Source organism: Lycorma delicatula, chromosome 11, assembly GCF_047948215.1.
Source record: "Lycorma delicatula isolate Av1 chromosome 11, ASM4794821v1, whole genome shotgun sequence".
Classification (NCBI taxonomy): domain Eukaryota; kingdom Metazoa; phylum Arthropoda; class Insecta; order Hemiptera; family Fulgoridae; genus Lycorma; species Lycorma delicatula.
In genome coordinates, this window is record NC_134465.1 from 59,242,737 (window position 1) to 59,262,166 (window position 19,430).

The window sequence follows — 19,430 nt, forward strand, 5'->3', positions numbered from 1 at the left end:
CATCTGACATTCTTGGAACAGCTGCTTGTTGGCCCCATCTTTTTGGCATTCCATCATAAACTCTTGACAGTTGTTTCGCCCTGAGGCGTATCGTTGAAGTTAGTGATAACTTCAACTGCATCATAGGACACTGCGGTCGACACATTCAGTGCTGCCCGCAGTTGAAGAGAGGAAGACTTTCTGGCATTCCTCCTCCTGTGAAGAGTGTCACCCCAGGCCGAAACGGTATAGAGAATTATAAAGGTGACAACCGACATTATCAGCCCCTTTACCTGCACCAGTCCCTTTCTGTTACACAATTTGCTGAAGTGATTCATTGCGGTCTGTAACATTAGATATGTGTTCACTATAAAGGCCCGGCCTCTGTAATTTAACCCCAAGGTATTTTAAAGTTCAAGTAACACTTAAGCTTTCTGTTAAATTACTTCTTAATTTAACAAATTATAATTTGAATTTTGAAATTTGAAACCAGGCCCATTAGTGAACATAAGCCTCTCCTCCAATACTCCAATTTTCTCTGTTTAAAGCCAATCTATACCAATATATTCCTACAGTCTCCTTCAAATCATTTACCCACTGATTCGTCTGTCTACCCCTTTCCCTTTTATCATAGAAAAGTTTCCAAACGTAACTTTATTTTGTCTACCTGCTATCTCTCAACTTTGCCAGGTTGTCGGCCTACAAGTATTTCTTCCTTTTTAATTTTTACCCAAGATGGAACGGAGACGGTATATGCATTTAGGGTAAGAGGATGTGTTGTGTGTGTATGTGTGTGTTACCATTTTCCTCAAAAACTGCTGAACCGATTTCTATGCGGTTTTTTATATTACATATGTATCATTTCAGAACATTTTCTTAGAAATGTTTTACGGTTATAGGCCATCACGGGGCGCAGCAGTAGAAGTGTTTCTCTAAAACGTCTGGGTTGATTTTGATTCGGTTTTTTCCGAGATGAAATATATCTAATAAAAACTTCTCAGTTATGCCAAGAAACATGGGTAAAAATTTTGTTACGATTAATCGAGTAGTTTGTTACCCACGTCAGAATGGAGACTGTATATGCGTTTGGAGTAAGATGTTGTGTGTGTGTTTGTTTGTATGTTTGTTACCATTTTCCGCAAAACCTACTGGACCGATTTCGATGCGGTTTTTTGTATTACCTAACATAGGTATCATTTCAGAGCAGATTATTAGACATCTTTTACGGTTATTGGCAACCAGGGGACGCTGCAATTGATGTGTTTCCTAAAACGGTTGGACCGATTTTGATGCGGTTTTTTGCATTACATAGATATCACTTCAGAGCAGGTTCTTAGATTAGTTTTACCGTTATAAGCCGCCAGGGGACGCTGCAGTATATATGTTAATCAAAACGATTTCGTGGGTTTTTTTAAATTTTTATTTTATCGCTTGTGTAATTATTTTTACTTACTCTAATCACATCTGCCAGTCCAGTACGCCTGCACAATTAATTTTAACTGTCCTTTTCATACCAAGCATGCTTCTTTTTATTGATCGTTGTCACCCTCATAATTTATATGGATTTCTTCGGTAAATCCAAATTTGTAAACCGGACGTGAAACAACGTGTTATATAACAGTCTAATAATTTACATTTCTGTATAATTCTCACCTGGTTGTTTTTCATAATGAATTTAAGGACTAATATTTTTCTCAATTAGCTGCTATATTTCTTTGGGTCTCCTTTCTTTTAAGGGCTCAGAACTCATCATTTGCCTTAACTAGATCGTTTCTTTTACCTGATGTAATTTCTTTCTTAATGGTTTTAATTCTTTCTTAACTCTGTTTTTCGAAGATTTTTTTTTTTTCATTAATTATTATTAAACTGGTTCGGCCTTTTTTCTAATTCATTTAACATTTTTTCTAACATTTTTAGAGATAATAAATTCTGATCATCTGCAAACATTACATTTGTCAATATTTTACCGTTAATATTAATTCAAAAGTTTTTTCTGTCCATTTCAGTTTTATAAATATTTCCTCCAAGACTACATTGTTCAAACACGGCGATAAATAGTCTCCTTGTTTTACGTTTATATTTTCTCTCATTTTAGGTGAAAAAGTTTCTAAAATTAAAACTGCAATTGCTATATACGTAATATTAATAAGTCATGCGAGATAAATTATAATAATAATTATATATGACCTGAGATGAAATAGAATGATAAATAACATCTAAAAACAGAAATAATCTCAGGAATTAATTTAACCTACAAATTATCATTATTCTTGTAAATTAATAATTCGTTAATTACTTTCTTCATTGTTAATGTTTATAATACGTATATTGGTGAGATATAATTTTATCAACGCTATTATATTATTAAGCGTTTCTGTGTTTATGAAGGCGTTTATTTATGTAAGCTTAAATATAATTGAAAGATGAATCTTTAAGGATTCAACATGAATCCTTAAGAATGGATGCTAGGATCTAACATCTTCCCTTTTCTTACCCCGTTTCACTTCCACTCACTTTAGTATCTGTTGCCGTGTTGTAGAAATGTTAATGCGATGCTCTTAAGTGTGTGTGTATGTGTGTGTGTTTGCGTCTTTGAATTTTAATGTGATCCGATAAAGGGTAAAGTGTTTATACGTATATATATACGTGTGTATGTATGTGTGCGCGTGCGTACGTGTGTATTCGTAGGCGTGCGCTTGAGCATTCTGTCGTTTCTATAAGCTCATTCTGTCAGCGTCTCTTCCTTCCGACCTGTTTCACCTCACGTTAACATTTCTTCTCCCCTGCGTACAACTGTACTCTTCATCCCCTGTTACTTAGAAAGTTGGTGCCAAATTGTGTTTGTACAAAGTAGACAAGGTATCCCATCTATTTCCTACCTTTTCTCTCATTCTCTCATTCCATCTCTATGTGTAACTCAGGCGGCAAATCTTAACATTAATTATACTGTACTTGATACAGCTACTAACGGTGTTCTCTACAAACATAACAACCTCTTTTCACAGTTCTACTGAATGTGCTAACGTGTGGGCAATATTTTTTAATCATATACTTTCACTTTTCAGCATTACATACACTATCTTTACTTTTTTTCTCGTAAAATTCAATTTTTATGACCTTGAAACTGAATTTTTTTTTTCTTTTTGTCTTCATGAGTTCATTTCTTTTAATTCCGTGCAGATTTATTAACTTTAATACACATTTTACAGCCAACATCCTTAATCTTCATGATTCATTTCTATTCTATACGATCTACCCTTCACACAAGCAATCTGTGGATAATTATTTTTTTATACCCCTGCTTTTTTTCTTTTAATTAAACATTAATTTTAAGTTAGTAGTTAATGAATAAATTACACACCTTTTTATGAGAAATTGAATTTCATTTAAAAACTGGACATTTTTAGAAATGTATAAGTTTAATTTTTATATATATATGTTTATACGTTTTTTTTTTTTAAATTAGCGCTTTTTACTTTTTAATAAATAAAAATAAAATGGAATAGAATCTAAAATGATTGTAGTTTAATTAAAATAATATAAATTATGTAAAAAATTTATTGGGAGCACTTCAAATGCTTCCAATTTTGCTTTTCGATCATTTGTCTTAGAAATCTCAACTGAAATTTTTATTTTCTTTCGGTTTTTATTGTTTACCCTAAATTTTCCTACAAATGTTTTTGTAAGATAAATTTTGTAGTTGCACAATTCAAAAACGTGATTCCAATAAACTACATAGCAGGTCCATTTTATACTTCTCTGAGATATTTAAACTGTTTTTCTTTTTTCCATATATTTTTTTGTTTTTAAAAATTTGGAGTGTTCTAGATATATCACATTTGTTTACTACCTTGTACAAAGTAAAGGAAGTATTGCTATAACGAAAAATTTCGGGTTTCAGATTTCAACGTAAATATCCATTTCGACTAGTTTCGTCGTGACGTCTGCACGTACATATGTGCGAATGTATAACTCAAAAACCGATTAACCGTAGGATGATGAAATTTTGAATTTAAAACTGTTGTAACATCTAGTTAAGAACCTCTTCTTTTGATTCCAATCGACTGAACCAAAAGTGTCCTAAAATAGTCCAAAATCAAAAAAAAAATCAGTAATAAGCCCTTTTTGAGAACATTTCAACGATATAGCATAAGTGTTAATTATTTTCATTGATTCAGAGTTATAGCCAAATCAAATTTTAATTAACGGAATATTTATATCTTGCAAGGGGAAGGCACATCGGTTCGAATCAGGCTTCATCTCCTTTTTTTTCTTTAAATTTTTTTTTAATAAATATATATTGATTTATTAATAATTATTAACCTCTGGCTGAAAAAAAAATATATATATATAATCAGAAGCTATTAATGAAATAAAATTTTATGTACTTTTTATATTTAAAAATGTGTATTTGTAATTTAATAGGCGTACAAGGAAGTAATGTGGTGTCCACGTCAGATTTTTAATTTCTCGGTAATAAATGAAGATATCAACTTGAGTTTTGCGTATGTATAATCTTCATGTGAATATCTTTTAAAACCAATTTCTAGATTATATTTTTCAAAATTCGTCCTTAAATGGTGTAAAGAGAAATAAAACATTTTGAACAATATTGAAAATTTTTCTTATTTCATAATACAGGATTATCATAAAAGAATGGTGCGGTTTTGAACATGGTTTAAATTAAAACAGAATTACTTACAGTTTATGTTTTTTTTTTCAAATTTTATTGTCTCAAACATTTTTTTACATAATTAATAAATTTGAATATGTGCGCCCTTAGTCGCTCGACAAATGTCCAAACGATACTCAACTTCTCTCCAAACATTAGTTAACGTTTCTTCGTTAATAGTTGTCATTGCTTCATTAATCCTGTTTTTCAAGCGGTTTAGGTCGCGAATTTTTTGTGTATAAACAACGTTTTTGATGTACCCCCACAAGAAAAAATCGCAAGGTGTCAGGTCTGGACTCCTTGGAGGCCAAAGTACGGGTCCTTGCCGGCCTATCCATCGATCTCCAAATTTTTCGTTCAAAGCGTCCGTGACCAATGCATTGAAGTGCCGGGGAGCACCATCTTGTTGGAAATGAAGTCGATGAATGTTTTCGAGTTCATCCGGCTGAGGAAAGCAATAATCGGTTAACATGTCCAGATACACAACTCCATTAATTGTTTTTTCAGCAAAGAAGAAAGGCCCTATTACAAGATTTTTCATCACACCACACCACACCAAACATTAACTTTAGGCGAATCGCGTTGTTTTTCGATAATTGCGTTTGGGTTTTCAGAGCCCCATATTCATGAATTGTGTCTGTTAACACATCCATTCACATGGAAAGTAGCTTCGTCTGTAAAAATTATATCGTCTATAAATGATTCGTTTTCACTTATTTTGTCCGACATTTCAACAGCGAAATTGTAACGTTTTACACCATTATCCGGTTTCAATTTCTGCAATATCTGGATTTTATAAGCGTGTAATTTCAGTTTTTTACGTAAAACTTTGTGAACAATTGATTTTGGAATACCTAATTCGACGCTTAGACGGGGGATGGACTTCTAATTGCCGATTGTGTAATTAGTTCAACCGTTTCGTCTGGTACACTTAGACTGCCGGTTGATTTCTGTTTCTTAACCGATCCGGTTTCTTTGAATTGTTTGAACCAACGTATTATGTTATTTTTGTGTGGCGGATCTCTTCCAAATTTACGTCGAAACGCACGTTGAACTAAAATTACGGATTTTAATTCGGCCATCAATAAAATACACTTTGCTTTGTCTTTATCCGAGAACATAGTAACTCGCTAAACTCACCGTAACAACAATACAAGAACTGACATTGTGGTTACAACTGCTGATAAACAAACTTTTGAGTTGGAGGCTTTCAGGGATATCAATATAACATCTAGAAATTTCCCTACAATCTTCCTATGAATTACTGAAACCGCACCATTCTTTTATGATAACCCTGTATAATAAACGAGATATTCACTCGATTTGGGCTGGGAAATACTTTTCAGATAAATATCTAAAAATCAAGTTCGAGTTTTTTTTTTTAATTTCGTTTTTTAAGGACAGCCACGGTGCACGGCGCGGCGACTCAACCAACTCAGTCTGTGTATGTGCGATGCAACTGGCTGTTTTTTCCTGTTTAGCCTCCCCAACACCACTTTCATCTTCGGTCCATTCTTCAACTTTATATTCTGAAATACCTAAACGGAATTACCGTTTAGGTATTACTTCAGAGGATGTACAGTCTCAGTTCAGCCATTACTGAAATGCGTAGTTAATTGCAACCGAACAACCAAAGAACACAGGTATCCACGATCTAGTATTCAAATCCGTATAAAAGTTCCTTTACTAGGACTTGAACGCTGGAACTCTCAACTTCCAAATCAGCTGATTCGAAAAGACATGTTCACTACTAGACCAAACCGGTGGATTGACTGGCTGCACCTTCGTCTCGTTACTTGAGTAAAAAGTATAAAATAAGTTTCTTTTTTTAAAATGAGAAATGAAGAACAGTCCTATTAGTGTTTGTCGGGTAACGCTAAAAATTGTGAAGAATACATCTTTACCCATACTTTATCAGTATTAATCTGAAAAAATGAATCAAATGGATACAAAGGGTTCCAGGAAGAAAAGGCCTTTGGCTAGACGGTAAGGGCTTGGTTCGCTCGTCCTGACCGACTAGTTTAAAAAGGAAAAACACACACATCTAAATTATTATATTTCCATAATAACATTTTTTTTTATTTTCAGTAAGACAATAGTTGTTTAAATTAATTATTTTGAATTCAATTCATTACCAGTATTGTAATCTAATAAAAGATTAATTAAATTAAAATTATTTGAGCATTCTTTATTAGCAGTTTCCATAATATCCATTTTACTACCTCCAAATATACATTTTTTAAAATCACTAAAAACATGTTTCACATTAGAATCTAAATTTTCGAATAAGTCGATTCCAATATCTAAAGATTCTTTTAATAACGGGATGTTATCTCTTATTGAATAAGCTAAACACAAGGCTTCCTCAATAGCTGAAGATATTTTACATTCAGTAAGATTAAAATATATACTATAACTGAGATTTGCAAGTACATGTCTATAATTAATAATTTCTAAAGTAATTTTTTCAATAACAGCAGCATCTAATGTTAAATTAATACAATTTTCAAAATGATTTCCTAATAAATTAAAACCATTTTCATTGCAATCGTTTGACAATTTACTTTCTACTTTATCTATATCCGTTAGTTCCAATAATTGTTCAAATAATCCAGCATTTTTCATTAATTTTTCTATTCCAAATGATGAATAAATTTCATTTTCTTCTTTATTAATATTATTATCATTTGTTTTTTGTAGATCAATATCATTTTCTTCGTTGATTCGTTGTTCATTTGTCGAACGGCATTCAAAAATCTGTAACAATAAAAATTAAAATATAACAAATTACTTTGAATAATATTTTATTTATAAAGTAGCTGTTGTCAGTTGCTTCGTTCGCGTGGATTTTTTATTTGAACCTAAAATAAATTTTCAAATGAAAAACGAATTTTTTGTTAAAATCATATCACAATTAAAAAAGTTGAAGTTTTAGTGATCTATTTTTGTTTAAATTGGTCTAAATCTTAATTTAACAACGAATTAGCATTATTTCCAATCGAATTTGAATGATAAAACTACATAAAAAACGGACCGAAGAGTTCCCTCCTAAAATACATAACAAATGTATGAGATTTAGAATTTTTACATAAAATTTTGGACCCTTGCCACCATAAATTTGTTTTTACCTCCTTGTACGAATTAAAGGAAGTATCGTGAAAAATTTGGTTTTTCAAATTTCAACGGAAATATCCATTTTGACCATCCCTGACTCCATTTTGACTAGTTTCGGCGTGACGTCTGTACGTACGTATGTACCTCCCACAACTCTAAAACGACAATGACGCATGAAAGCACCTTTGAGGTTTGAGGGGCGAGCGCGTGATGGTCGGGGGAGGAATGTATGGGGCATACTCGGACCCCGACTAGTGGTGGTGAAGGGGAGGGTAGCCCTTGGGGAGGGGCATCACGGCAATCAGAACCGGAGGTCGTATTCCCCCATTGAACCATTTGGGACCCCGGTAGGTATGTCCGATGAGCGGACAGTGCTGTCAGGTGGCGGTTAATCTTCGCCGCGTCATTGTTTTTTGTAGGCGGTTACCGGTTGACCTGGTGTGGTTTTAATAAAGGACAGTAAAAAAAATAATAAAATAAATAGCAGTAGGATGTTGAAATTTTGGATTTAGGACTGTTGTAACATCTTGTTGTGCACCTCTCATTTTGATTGCAATCGACTTGACCAAATATGTCCAAAAAAGCCCAAAATCCAAAACATTTGGATATTTTACTTTTTTTTAACCGCAGTAATAAGCCCTCGTTGAGAGCTTTTCAACTATATATCATAAGTGGTACTTATTTTCATTGTCTCCAGAGTTATAACCAAATTAAATTTTAATTAATGAAATATTTTGATCTCAAAAGGGGAAGGCACATCGGTTCGAATTCGATTTCATTCCTTTTTTTTAATTTATATATATTAATTTATTATAAAGAACAATTTAGATTCGGAGTAACAGTACAAGGTGAAAAGATAAAGATGCTACGATTTGCTGATGATATAGTAATTCTAGTCGAGAGTAAAAAGGATTTAGAAGAAACAATGAACGGCATAGATGAAGTCCTACGCAAGAACTATCGCATGAAAATAAACAAGAACAAAACAAAAGTAATGAAATGTAGTAGAAATAACAAAGATGGACCACTGAATGTGAAAATAGGAGGAGAAAAGATTATGGAGGTAGAAGAATTTTGTTATTTGGGAAGTAGAATTACTAAAGATGGACGAAGCAGGAGCGATATAAAATGCCGAATAGCACAAGCGAAACGAGCCTTCAGTAAGAAATATAATTTGTTTACATCAAAAATTAATTTAAATGTCAGGAAAAGATTTTTGAGAGTATATGTTTGGAGTGTCGCTTTATATGGAAGTGAAACTTGGACGATCGGAGTATCTGAGAAGAAAAGATTAGAAGCTTTTGAAATGCGGTGCTATAGGAGAATGTTAAAAATCAGATGGTTGGATAAAATGACAAATGAAGAGGTATTGCGGCAAATAGATGAAGAAAGAAGCATTTGGAACAATATACTTAAAAGAAGAGACAGACTTATAGGCCACATACTAAGGCATCCTGGAATAGTCGCTTTAATATTGGAAGGACAGGTAGAAGGAAAAAAATGTGTAATGTGTTCGTTGAAAGGGTCCGTGACCAATGCATTGAAGTGCGGGGGAGCACCATCTTGTTGGAAATGAAGTCAATGAATGTTTTCGAGTTCATCCGGCTGAGGAAAGCAATAATCGGTTAACATGTCAAGATACAAAACTCCATTAATTGTTTTTTCAGCAAAGAAGAAAGGTCCTATTACACGATTTTTCATCACAGTGAGACGTCATGAAACTAAAAAAAATTAACAAAAACTTACAACTTACAATAATAGACTGAAAAATATTAACTACCACCTATTATTTTGTCTTATCAAAACTAGAAATTAAAATACTTAAAAAAGTCAGTTTCAGAATTTTAATCACTTAAATTATATTTAAAATTGTTTATGAAATTTCGAAAATTAATGTAACCAATGGCTCCATTCATGTTTCTCTAAAAATATTTTTCCGAATTGGTGAAGAGTATCATTATTTATTTTAGCTCTTTTGGTTTTATAATTACGTACAGCAAAAAAATATATAAAAAAATGATATCTTTTAAATAAAAAGCAACAAGATTTTTTTTTTTTTTTTATAAAGAACTAACCGGTGAAGGCTCCGTCTCCTAGACACCCGCTGTATTCATTATCCTCATGGTTGTGTTAATAATACTGATAAATAACAATTAAAGCCTGAAAAGTTCTCTTTTCTCCAACATCTTCGTTATTGACTTTAAAACTCGATACACTCTTCCAGTAGACGAACATATTCCTTTTTGGTTCCCCTTTCCATTTCCACAGAATATCGTATATCTCGGGAAAAGGTCAAGGTAAAGACTTAAAAATCAGATATGTTAAAAAACGTATAGTCTATTATTTTTACACCAAAAAACGAAATCAAAAAAGTTGTCGTTCAAGAGAAAAAATTTAAAACTTCATCCTCAAGGAGAGTAGGGCCATAACAAAAAATCTTCCATGGGAACATGAAAGTATCCTGGAAATTTGAAAGAAATCGTTCGGTTGGTTGTCCCGTGATGTTTCAAAGCTCCATAAACTTTCGCATTTATACATAGTATGTCGTACGAAGTGGTATACGCTTTTGATTTAGTATCACTCGCCCATTTCCCCACCGATTCTATTGAAAATATACAGCCCTTTTAACGAAGGTTCTAAAAATGTTCTGTGAAAATTTCAAACCTTCTAGGATATATAGAAACAAATTGGCAGCTTTCAAATATAAACATCAATTTCAATTAATCCAAATTTTTTTATTCGTTACAAAACATCTGCCGAATAGCACAAGCTAAACAAGCCTTCAGTAAGAAATATAATTTGTTTACATCAAAAATTAATTTAAATGTCAGGAAAAGATTGTTGAAAGTGTATGTTTGGAGTGTCGATTTATATGGAGGTGAAACTTGGACAATCGGAGTATCTGAGAAGAAAAGATTAGAAGCTTTTGAAATGCGGTGCTATAGGAGAATGTTAAAAATCAGATGGATGGATAAAGTGACAAATGAAGAGGTATTGCGGCAAATAGATAAAGAAAGAAGCATTTGGAAAAATATAGTTAAAAGAAGAGACAGACTTATAGGCCACATACTAAGGCATCCTGGAATAGTCACTTTAATATTGGAAGGACAGGTAGAAGGAAAAAATTGTGTAGGCAGGCCACGTTTGAAATATGTAAAACAAATTGTTAGGGATGTAGGATGTAGAGGGTATACTGAAATGAAACGACTAGCACTAGATAGGGAATCTTGGAGAGCTGCATCAAACCAGTCAAATGACTGAAGACAAAAAATAAATAAAACATCTGCTAAAAATTATTGAAAACAGATGATGTATTGTTAAACAGATGTAAATAAATAAATAATTAGACATAATCATGAATAATTATCTCTTTTCTTTTTTTCATCCTCATTCATGAGGATGGTATGAATGAATGAAAGAGGTGTAATCTTGCACAGTCTCAGTTTGACCATTCCTGAGATGTGTGGTTAATTGATTCTCAACTACCAAAGAACACCGGTATCCACGATCTAGTATTCAAATCCGTACAAAAGTAAACTGCCTTTACTAGGATTTGAACCTTATAACTCTCGTCTTCGAAATCAACTGATTTGCGATGATGAGTTCACCACTAAACCAAACCGGTGGTGAGTTATGAATAATTATCTATGTTTAATTATTCTGGCTCTAATTAATTATCATCTGTTTTTAATGATTTTTACCAGCTGTTTTGTAAATGAATAAAAAATGTGGTTTATTTGAAATTGATGTTTTAATTTGAAAGCCCCCATTTTATTTCTATAAATTCTAGAAGGTCGAAATTTTTACAGAACATTTTTAGAACCTTCGTTAAAAGGTCTGTAAAATTTCACTAGATTCGGTGGTGGAATGGGCGAGTGATACTAAATCAAAAGCGTATACCTCTTCGTAAGACACATTGTATTAGATGATACTGTAAATTTACGATACAATACAAAAATCATTATACAATTTTTTTTAATGAATACTATCTAGCTTTATTACTAATAAAATCTTAATAATATCTATCTAGAATAATATCTAGCTTTATTACTAAACAAAATATGTAAATTGATTTTAAAATATGTTCCATAACATTCGGCTAGATTTTTCAGTATTTTATTTTCATAACTGTATAATCTTTAATAAGCTTTTGATTCGCAGACTGAATTACATTTAAATTTGTATTTTATTATTTGTTTTTATATTATATTTCTCGCTAGTATAATTTAATTAATTGTGTTTTTAAATTTCTTTATATGTCATTAAATAATTTCCCTATAAATTTTCACTATTTTTTTATAATAATATTAAAATTTATTTTCAACTCAACTTTTCTTTGCATTTCTATGAATATTTAAAGAAAAATTTAACAAACTAAACGAAACTAAAACAGAGTAAAAAAATACGAAAGGGGGAAAAGTATTAAAAATAAATATTTATAAATATGACATCTAATAGCGGTAAGCAAACGACATATTTTAATTATAAAAGTAAATTATAAAATACGTAATTTAAAAAAATACACTTGTTATTCATAGGTTATGCAAAGTTATATGGAGATATTTCCGGAGCTGATTTGGGACATTAATAAGTAAAATGGGTATTAATATACCCGGAAAAGTTTTATTTTCAAATTTCACCCTGAAATCTTTCACCTTATTTCTTCTCCAAAAATAAAATGAAGTTTTTTAAGACTTAAATAGAAAATTTGGTAGTTTTTACGTATATTACTGATGTAAAATATTGAATGAAACAATCCCCCAATTTTTTGTCTATAATAGTATACGAGAAAATTGTTACAAAGCCTAAAATGTTATTAATGTTAAGAACATAACTTTTTTTTAGGTTTGTCGTTAATTAATTTTGTTAAACTAATATTAAACAAATAAAAGTTAATTTTTAAATAATTTTTTTTTGTCTTCAGTCACTTGACTGGTTTGATGTAGCTCTCCAAGATTCCCTACCTAGTGCCAGTTGTTTCATTTCGGTATACCCCCTACATCATTCATCCTTAAAATTTTTTTTACATGTTCCAAACGTTGCCTGGCTGCACAATTTTTCCCATCTACATGTCCTTCTAACATTAAAGCGACTATTCCAGGATGCCTTAGTATATGGCCTATAAGTCTGTCTCTTCTTTTAGCTATATTTTTCCAAATGCTTCTCTGTTTATCAATTTTACACCTCTTCATTTGTCACTTTATTCTTAACATTTTCCTATAGCACCGCATTTCAAACGCTTCTAATCCTTTCCTCTCAGGTACTCCGATTGTCCATGTTTTACTTTCATATAAAGCGACGCTCCAAACATATACTTTCAAAAGTCTTTTTCTGACATTTAAATTAATTTTTGATGTAAACAAATTATATTTCTGACTGAAGGCTTGTTTCGCCTTTGCTATTCGGCATTTTATATAGCTCCTGCTTCGTCCGTCTTTATTAATTCTACTTCCCAAACAACAAAATTCTTCTGCCTCCATAATCTTTTCTCTTCCTATTTTTATATTCAGTGGTCTATCTACATTATTTCTACTACATTTCATTACTTTCGTTGTGTTCTTGTTTATTTTCGTGCGGTAGTTTTTGTGTAGGACTTCATCCATCCATACCCACCGGGTTGGTCTAGTGCTGAACGCATCTTCCCAAATCAGCTGATTTGGAAGTCGAGAGTTCCAGCGTTCAAGTCCTAGTAAAGCCAGCTATTTTTGCACGGACTTGAATACTAGATCGTGGATACCACTGTTCTTTGGTGGTTGGGTTTCAATTAACCACACATCTCAGGTATGGTCGAACTGAGAATGTACAAGACTACACTTCATTCACACTCATACATATCATCCTCATTCATCCTCTGAAGTATTATCTAAACGGTAGTTACCGGAGGCTAAACAGGAAAAAGAAAGGACTTCATCCTTTCTTTTACTGTTCTTTTTCATTCACTGTTTCTTCTAAATCTTTTTTACTCTCGGCAAGAATTACTATATCATCAGAAAATCGTATTATCTTTCTCGTTTCATCTTGCTCTGTTACTCCGTATCTAAATTTTTCTTAGATTAAAAAATTCTAAGATTAAAAAGTAACGGGGATAGGGAACATCCTTACCGGACTCTCTTTTTTATTACGGCTTCTTTCTTATTTTCTTCGATTATTATTACTGTTCCAGTTTGGTTCGTCTAAATGTTAGCAATTGTTCTTCTATATCTATGGAAGAAAAGTCTACGTTATTACATGCTTTTTTTAAGTCTATAAATGCCAAGTATGTCGGTTTTTTTCTTTCATCTTCCTTCTAGTATTAATCTGAGCGCTAAAATTGCTTCCCTTGTCCCTATACTTTTCCTGACACCAAATTGTTCTTCTCCTAACACTTCTTCCAATCTCCCCTCAATTCTTCTGTACAGAATTCTGATTAAGATTTTTTTAAACAAAAATTATAAAATCTTTAATTCTGATAAAATTGATAAATAATGTACATAACTACAAACTAAGTTTTTTTTAATTAGAGATTAAATTCAAAATGTGATAAATAAAAGTTGCCAAAAACGATGCAGTTTCAAACAGTACAAAAATAAATTCATAGTGCTAAATTTTTTTTTTAAATTATTTTAGAGAAGACTAACTTTTCGTTATTTTATTTTGTTTAAAAAGGTACCAAAGTCATTCTAATCTAAAATTTTACAAAAAATGATATAACTAAGAGATGTAATTTTTTTTAATATTAAAATACATTTTTTGTTAACAACAAAATAAAATTATTATAACCGTAATTTAATTTTTTTTAAATAATAATAATTTTCTTAAATAAAACTGATATGATGTTTTTAAAAGTTTGTTTTTGTAATATAATAATCTTGTACTACTACCTTGGTAAATAAAAAACATTTATAAAAAGAATTGTCAATATTCAAACTTGCAGCATCATAACAAACCACGCTGCTTCTAACTTTCCCCGCTCAAACTCTTTCGACTTTAAATTGAGCTTAACTGAAGAATGATCAACCCAATCTCATCAAATTTTCACATACACAACTTGAGATACACTACTACAGCATATCTAAATTTCAATGAAATTGATCTCGAGTCACAAACCTTTTACACAGGCTTATATATATATATATATATATATATATATATATATATATATATATATATATATACATCATTCACTTCTTAAAATATAATTTCCTTATATAAATATAAGGAAATTATATTTTAAGTGAATAATATTTCCGTAATACCTCATACCTCAAAATGTAAAGGATTCAATTTCACCCCCAATCCCACCGTGCGACCGAAAGTAATATCGTACTTTTCTTATATACGCGTATAATATATTTAAAATTACAAATTAACAAAAAAAAAAAAACTATTAATAAAACTAATTTTAAGAAATTCCTTTCGGCACGCCGGAAGACGGAGATAAATTTCACCGGGGAAAAATAGGTGTAGGCGAACTTGGATTGTACGAGCTCGTATCAAACATTACTTTCCATGTTTTACGGACACTACGTTTTCTCATTAGATAACAAGCTATTGCTAAATTTATCAAGACTTCCTTATGATTTTTCCTGAACTGCTTGGCAACACACCTTGAGGATTAGTAGAAGGTTTGTCTCTTTATATTGATAAAAAAGAGAGAATGTTTTCAGAAAGTTTCACTTTCACAAAACATGTTAAATGTAACAACAATAATGTTGAAAAGATGATTTGAAAGTACATTAGGCGTACATTACTCACACTAAATATCACAATTTTTGTTAGGTACCCTACTTTGGTTGAATATACCGAACTTTTCTTCTTAAGTCTAGACATATTTACACACTTTCACATTAAGCAAGAATAACACACAGAAAAATCACACTTCTTGGCAATAAAATATTGTCACTTGCAAAAATTAAAATATATGTAGTACTAAGTCACGGCAGTTTAAAATCACTCAATATGACAATGGTTCCATATGTAAACAAGATTCACATATTTAGCATATGGGAAGATAAATTGACTTAAAATTATGCTGTGAAACACAACATGGTCCGGTATTTACGCTTTACTAATTTTCTATGTGTGGATTTTTCTATATAAAATTACTCCTGAAATTATTTACTGAATCCGATAGTAAAATATATGTTAAAGTCACCCCAGCGGTAGTTAAATTCTAATTAAACATTAAAATGTATGTACGCACATACACACGAATTGTTGGTTCTTTTTCGGAATCCGACACCCACTATTTTCAGTTTTTTTTTTAAAGTACGCTACGTAATTTTTTATTTTTTAGAATTTTTAAAAATTTTACCATTAGCAGAGAAATTATAAATAAAATCAAACCAAACTTAACCTATGCTCGCTTCGTTCGCTAATCTTTGCTTGCTAGTCGAGGTCAGCGAGCGTACGTTAAGTTTTATTAGATTATAATTATAAGCAATAATGCTTACATTGAACCTCTCAGGTACGTTTGGAAGACCCATGTTTGAATGGGTCACAGTGTTCGTATTTATTTATTGGCTGTCGGATTCCGAAAAAGTACCGAATTTTTTTTATTTTTAAATAAAATTATTAAAAATTAGTCGATTTATTTCTGGTATGAAATTTATCAATAAATTTATTTATTAATTTCTTTAAATAATAATTATTTTTATTTCAAGCTTTTTTAATAAAATGTCTTCAAATATTTTAGAAATAGATAAAAAGAAAACATTTGATGGAGAAGTTTTTGATTATTCATTAGCTGTAATTTCATAATCGTTATTTTCCTTTAATTATAAAATGAAAAATAACGATATATTTTCCTTGTACGGGTATAAACAGCTTTTCCTTGTATTATGTTCTATGTATTAGGTAGGTAGATTTCATAAGAAAGTCTACCTATTATAATGAATACCATGATTCGACTTCCGGAAAATTTCGACATATCTTCGCGTTTCACATCCCCCAGACCCCAAAACCACTGTCACTTCAAAAGTTTATATGTACATTTATGTATATATTTCTCTTTATTGTGGACACGATAACTGCCGTAAGTTTGCGCCAATCACTTTCAAATTGATACATAAAATATAACGATCGATCCAAAATCTCGGTCGAGTTCATTAATGGGAGAAATCGATCCATCAGAGTGAAAATAGGGGGGGGGGCTTTTTCTAAAAAACAAAATATCGCAATAACGTTCTTATTAAGTAAAATATCGATTTCGTTAATGTTCCTACTAGTCTTTGGATAAGGGCCTAAAACTTATATAAGTAAAATTTTTGGATATCACAAACCATTGGCCCAGGGGGTGGAAAAAATGGAATTTCGAAGACAAAAAAATCATATCTTCTTAATAGGCACAGTATTGAATCGGTTTGAAGTGGTCGTTCGTCCTCTAAACATTACCTAAAAATATTATCAGAAATAATTTTTGATATGACTAACCCTTACGGCAAAGAATGACCAAAATATTGCTGGAATTGTAAGAAGATGGGGCTTGTATGCAATGTGAAACTTTTTTCACATGCAACCAATGTCGAATTGAGTAAATTTGAAGTTTTTCTTAACTTTAAGGTGGAAATCATTTTTATCCCCTACTTAGCACCGGTGAAATCTACCTCCGCCTTCCGGCGTGCCGAAAGGGTTTTTTTAATTACTTTTGTATTTTGTATATTTTTTTTTTATCTTTCCGTAGGGGGAGGAGAAACCTCTGCCAGCCGCCATCAGGCCCGCACTGACGGCAGTGCGGGGCTCTCACCCGCTAAAAAAACCTCCCCTCCAATCATGCAGGGGTCGGATCTAAGCCACATGGTATGTACAGCCCCTGCATGATCACCCAGGCACTCTACTATCCAAATCCGTATGACCGGAAGGCGTCCCCAGGGAGTGATCCCAGAAGCTATTTTGTATATTGTATATTTGTATTTTGTATATTATAAAACGTAATCTGTTATTTGCAAATACAATCTAGTTTAGACAAATACATTTATTAAAAATTATCTTTATTTACAGTTATTGTAGTTTTTTTACCAAAATTCATTTAATTTTTTTATAATTAAACTGTTATAGAAACGGACCTACGGCCCGCCGCGAAAATTTTACGCGGTTTATGTTTCAGTACATATGATTTTGTTAAATGTTTTTGTCAATTGTAACTTAATACGTTCCATGAATTTAACGTACTAACAACAATGAAAGTTTCAAAATCCTGAACATTTTTAGCTAGCAGTTTCTTGAGTTTTGATTTTTTAACACACCTCTAAACCCATTTTTTCTTTTTTATTCCCCAAACTATAATTGTAGATAAACCGTTCGAACGAATGAATCGTTCATGCGCTGCGCGCAGCTGCCCGGCGCACCACGTTGTCCGCTCTGCGCCAGTAGCAGCTAAAATAGAAATGTGCGCACATACATCAAACAAACAAACAAAACCACGCACCATCCTTTTTCTACTCGCTTTTCTTTAACTCACAATTTTTTTTTCATGTTTGTCCTAAAAGCTTGAATCCTTAATTTAACATACTTCCTGACATTGTCTATTGATAAAATTTGCACAGTTACTAAGGTCGGGTGGCAATTTAATATTCAACCATTATTTTTGCAAACACCCCTCCGAACGGGGGTAAATTAAGGTTGGAAATTAATAATGCATTTAATAACGCAATTAATTATGTATCAATGATGCATTATCAGAGGTGGATCGAATGAGGAATCTTTTATAAAAACTCATAAATATGTTTGTATAGTAAATGTTTGAATGAAAATGTGTTTGATATTTTATAAATACATTAGAAATTTCAATATATGATGTTATCTTTTGAAATAGTTAAAAGAAGAGACAGACTTATAGGCCACATACTAAGGCATCCTGGAATTCCCTTCCAAGATCGGGAATCTTGGAGAGCTGCATCAAACCAGTCAAATGACTGAAGACAAAAAAAATGTACAAAGAAGTTTTTAAAACTTTTGTAATATTATTTTGAGAAAGAATTAACTTTTATTTACTTTTTTGTTGTACTTGTATTCAAATTATTTTAATACAGGAATCCGCTAAAAAATTTATGTCTTTAGCAGGCCCCAAAAATTGTACAATTTATTAAAAAAAACAAAACAATTTTTTTTTTAATTATTATTATTAAATCTTACCTTTAATGTTGCAATAATAACAAGAATACAAAAATAAAATTTAATAAAAAGTAACATTTTTTTCTGAATAACTTAAAGTCAATTTAAAAAAATAAAATATCACTAACACTTTATTAAGAAATTTAAATGTTAAGTTTCTGTGTAAAATGTATAAAACCTTATATTTAGCCGTACTTTCTAATAAGCACAATACTAGTAGAATGATATTAAAGTATTTTACAGTAATTCACAATGACAAATAAATATGAGTGTTTTGTTATTAAATGAATTTATCATTTATAGGATATTTAGTTAAGATAACAATGACGAATGATGAGTAAAACGCTTTAAAAATAGATAGACATAAAGTACTTAAGTTATTTACAAAGAATTTAGGCTACTTTACCGGCGTAAGAAAAGTTTGTTAATATTATTAGTAAAATTTTTTATCTATGAGTTACAATTATTTTTTTCTTTTTCATCATTTATAATTCTCTGTATTTATTTGTTCCAGCATCAGTTTTGAATAACTTAGTATGTTTTTAAAGAAAATAACTGATAATTTATTGATCTT

The 19,430-nt window shown here is 31.3% G+C and overlaps 1 protein-coding gene across 1 annotated transcript; it reads right to left on the minus strand.

Moving 5' to 3' along the window:
• Positions 1 to 6,696: 6,696 nt before the first annotated feature.
• Positions 6,697 to 19,091, minus strand: LOC142332337 (uncharacterized). The gene is made up of 2 exons (XM_075378721.1): positions 18,878 to 19,091; positions 6,697 to 7,408 (listed from the first exon to the last, which is right to left on the minus strand). Exons 1-2 carry the CDS (start codon positions 18,932 to 18,934, stop codon positions 6,764 to 6,766), a joined length of 702 nt encoding a protein of 233 aa, XP_075234836.1. The 5' UTR covers positions 18,935 to 19,091; the 3' UTR covers positions 6,697 to 6,763.
• Positions 19,092 to 19,430: the final 339 nt, after the last annotated feature.

What these genes read in the sequence shown, in the direction of transcription:
- LOC142332337 (XM_075378721.1), bottom strand. Translation starts at nt 18,934, where the DNA reads ATGTTACTTTTTATTAAATTTTATTTTTGTATTCTTGTTATTATTGCA. An exon ending in TTATTATTGCAACATTAAAG is followed by an intron (nt 7,409 to 18,877) that starts GTAAGATTTAAT and finishes TTATTGTTACAG; the next exon opens with ATTTTTGAATGCCGTTCGAC.